Source organism: Anopheles bellator, unplaced genomic scaffold, assembly GCF_943735745.2.
Source record: "Anopheles bellator unplaced genomic scaffold, idAnoBellAS_SP24_06.2 scaffold01146_ctg1, whole genome shotgun sequence".
In the NCBI taxonomy this organism is placed as follows: domain Eukaryota; kingdom Metazoa; phylum Arthropoda; class Insecta; order Diptera; family Culicidae; genus Anopheles; species Anopheles bellator.
Window position 1 is genome coordinate 1 of NW_026685269.1, and position 3,286 is coordinate 3,286.

At 47.3% G+C, this 3,286-nt stretch overlaps 2 protein-coding genes across 2 annotated transcripts; both read left to right on the forward strand.

The window, feature by feature from the left end:
- Positions 1–57: 57 nt before the first annotated feature.
- Positions 58–1,054, forward strand: LOC131214498 (uncharacterized). Its single transcript, XM_058208866.1, has 2 exons — positions 58–699; positions 769–1,054. Exons 1-2 carry the CDS (start codon positions 70–72, stop codon positions 1,030–1,032), a joined length of 894 nt encoding a protein of 297 aa, XP_058064849.1. The 5' UTR covers positions 58–69; the 3' UTR covers positions 1,033–1,054.
- Positions 1,055–1,509: 455 nt separating this feature from the next.
- LOC131214497 (aminopeptidase N-like) lies at positions 1,510–3,275 on the forward strand (the record flags this gene model as incomplete). Its single annotated transcript, XM_058208864.1, has 5 exons — positions 1,510–1,990; positions 2,163–2,309; positions 2,376–2,508; positions 2,586–2,936; positions 3,006–3,275. Coding segments are annotated over exons 1-5 (1,266 nt in total), but the record flags the coding sequence as incomplete, so codon positions are not given.
- Between the last annotated feature and the right edge of the window lie 11 nt (positions 3,276–3,286).

Consider the following 3,286-nt stretch of genomic DNA (forward strand, 5'->3'; position numbering starts at 1 on the left):
TATCTGGAACGTGAAACCGAATACATACCCTGGAGCACGGCGTACAATGCACTGCTTCACCTTGACCGTATGTTTGCGGCTAGCGTTGAGTACAGGCGCTTCGAAAGCTACATGCGTAATCTAACCAGCCTTGCTTACCACGAAGTCGGACTTACGGGAAAATTGGATCACATGAGCCAATTGCATCGAGATAAAACCCTATACTTGGCTTGCTATTTCGGAGTCCCAGAGTGCTTGAATGCCGCCAACAGCGTGCTTGAAGCAGCAACGCTGAAAGAGTCCCTGGATGTGCCCGAGGATTTACAGTCCACCGTGTTTTGCGCCTTCAACAAACACAGCCTAACGGCCGGTTCCTCATACGAGGTGGCCCTGTTTTACAAATATTTTCTTACACCAGACAAGTTCCAACGCCTTGTGGACAGTTTCGTCACTAGCCTCGGCTGCTCACGGGACGCCGGCATGATTCAGTTCTATTTGGCAATGGTCGAAATGAATGTACCCGGAATGCCAATTCCCGACGCTCTACGAAGCCACATCCTAGTTAGCTTGATCACAGGTGGACCGACTGCAAGGCACGCGGCACTAGCATACGTTAGTAGCAACTTGATGTCGCTGTCTCAGCTACTGCCAGAGCAAACGATCGTCTCGATTTTCGAAGCCATCGGAGCAAGCATTATTTCTTCAATGGAGTACGACATGGTGAGTAGCCATCTTTCGGACTTGAAGCAATGAGAGCAGTGTTTCACTTGGTTTTTGTTTGCCCTACAGCTTAAGTTGACTTTGAACCTTTATACCGAGTTTATGGTTCCTTCGGTGGTAGAAGCCGCAAACCGTGCTGTCAAAGAAGCGGAGCAATCGCTAAGTTGGATAGGGAAGTACTCCGGAACGATCGCTGAGTGGTTGGTGGCACAAAACTACGAAGGTGCCCCTCCTGAGGACAACGCAGCATCCACTTCGATAGTGGATCTTTCGTTATTGATCGGAGTAACTGTAGCGATGCTCTGGAGTGGTGCCGTAAGTTTCGATTTCTAACGACGAAGAATTGAAATATAGTGATGACCGCAATGATGTTGTAGTTTTCCTTCCTGTCCCGGCAAAGACGGGCTCGCGTTCCGCTCTAAATTACGCATGGTTTTGAAATACCAGAGAACCGAACTACTGTTATGAAACCGAGAATCGCCACCGAGAGCCTATCAGATCGATAAGTCACAAGTCATCAAAGTGTTTACAATCAGTTACAATACAATTCGAACAATTGGCTTGTTTGGTGGCTTAAGTGTTTGCGCACGCTGATAAAATCTTATCGGGCGTGTTTCGGTTGTGATCCTCGCGTCTTTGTGTTGTAAAAACAACGATTAAATGCTCTTATCTAAGCCTTTTTTATCCCTGCTCTCTAAGTAGCCGATAAATTGGTTACGCGTGGCAGGACTCGCGCTGGTAACCTTAGTACCTGGCAAACTCTAGCTCAAAGCGAATGCTAGTGGCTGTTGGAGGTTGGTGTAGAAATGGCAAATTTTGTGTGGTGTGTTGCGATTCTTTCGCTGCCAGCCATTTTTGCGTTGGCTCCCACAACGGTCGAAAAGGGAGCGACCCTACGTGATGCGCACGATGACAGTGGTTACGTTATGCAGAAAGTGTCCTTCCCGGTTTCCTACAATCTGTACCTCGATATAACTAATTACGACTTCTATTCGTATACGGGCACAGTGGAAATCTTGATGCGCTACACGGGAGAGGGAAATCAGTTTTATCTAAACAGTGCCGGCGTAGTTATCGACGAGGAAAGTGTTACCGTTACCAGATCGGATGGTTCAAACCTGCCCGTATCGAACATTATCTACATGGACCAATACGAGCAAATCTACTTCGGTTTCGCCGAACGACTCCAAGCAGGGGAGAACTATCGGATTAGGATGGACTTTTCGAACAGTATAGGAACAGAACTGAAAGGACTGTACAGGAGCAGCTACTTGATAGGAAACACGACCAGGTGAGCAGCTGATACTGTGACGTTTCCGATAAGATAAAGCCACCATATCAGATCCAATTGGCTTTATTGATAATACTGTGCCTATCTGTCTGACACAAACGATAAAATTCTGCGGAGTTTTTAGCGATTGGTAAAAAGCAGTTTTTTATTTGTTACTACTACCTTTCGTTAGGTATTTGGCTACAACCCATTTTGAGGCAACATATGCTCGTACGGTATTCCCGTGCTATGACGAGCCATCGTATAAGGCAACATTCAACGTTCAAATCCGCCACCGGTCCGAGTACACCGCCCTTTCTAATATGCCAGCGATTGATAAGTAATTCAGCTTGACCGAAGCAAGAATGTGCGTCAATAATTAACAAAACGAAACTCACGTTTGCAGAGTACAGGAGGGCGATTACACCGTGACTACGTTTGGAACTACGCCACTAATGTCTACGTATCTGCTCGCCTTTGTTATTTCGGACTTTAAAACCTTGTCAGCAGAGGCGGATCGTTTTCGAGTTTTTGCCGCAGTAAGAAAGATCCTGCCCAGGAGCAGTCAGTGCAAGTGTTTAATCGGTTCTGTGAATCCATTGGTTTTGCTTGACAGGAACATAAAGTGGCACACACTGGGTACGCATTGGAGTTTCTTGGAAAATCGCTGCGGTCGCTGGAAAACTTCTTTGGCCATCAGTACCAGCTGCCCAAAGTCGATCTCATCGCCATCCCCGACTTTGCGATGGGGGCCATGGAAAACTGGGGACTGATTACGTTCCGCGAGCAGTACTTGATCTTTGAGGAGAACGTGACCACTACTCGGACGAAGCAGAACATTGCGGATCTTATAACGCACGAGCTGACGCACATGTGGTTTGGCAACGAAGTAACACCGGAGTGGTGGACGTACTTGTGGTTAAGCGAAGGATTCGCTCGTTACTTCGAGTACTACATTACGTCGCAGGTAACGTCCAGGATCAACGGCAGTAGGAAGAACTTTCTAATGAAGATTTTAATTCAAATAACATTGTAGCTTGAGCCCACGTGGAACCTCTGGGAGCAGTTCATCGTTACCAACCTGCACTCGGCCCTCTCACAGGATTGTCATAGCAACAACCGTGCAATGAGTTACTACGCTACCGAGCCTACCGTACTGAATGGCTTGTTCGATTACGTGGTCTACGCAAAGAGTGCTTCCGTTATACGGATGGTTCAGAATGTTATCGGCTTCGATACGTTCAAGATGGCACTCAACGACTACATCCGGTCGCGCAGTTATCTCACCACCGTTCCGCAGTACCTTTACACAAGCAT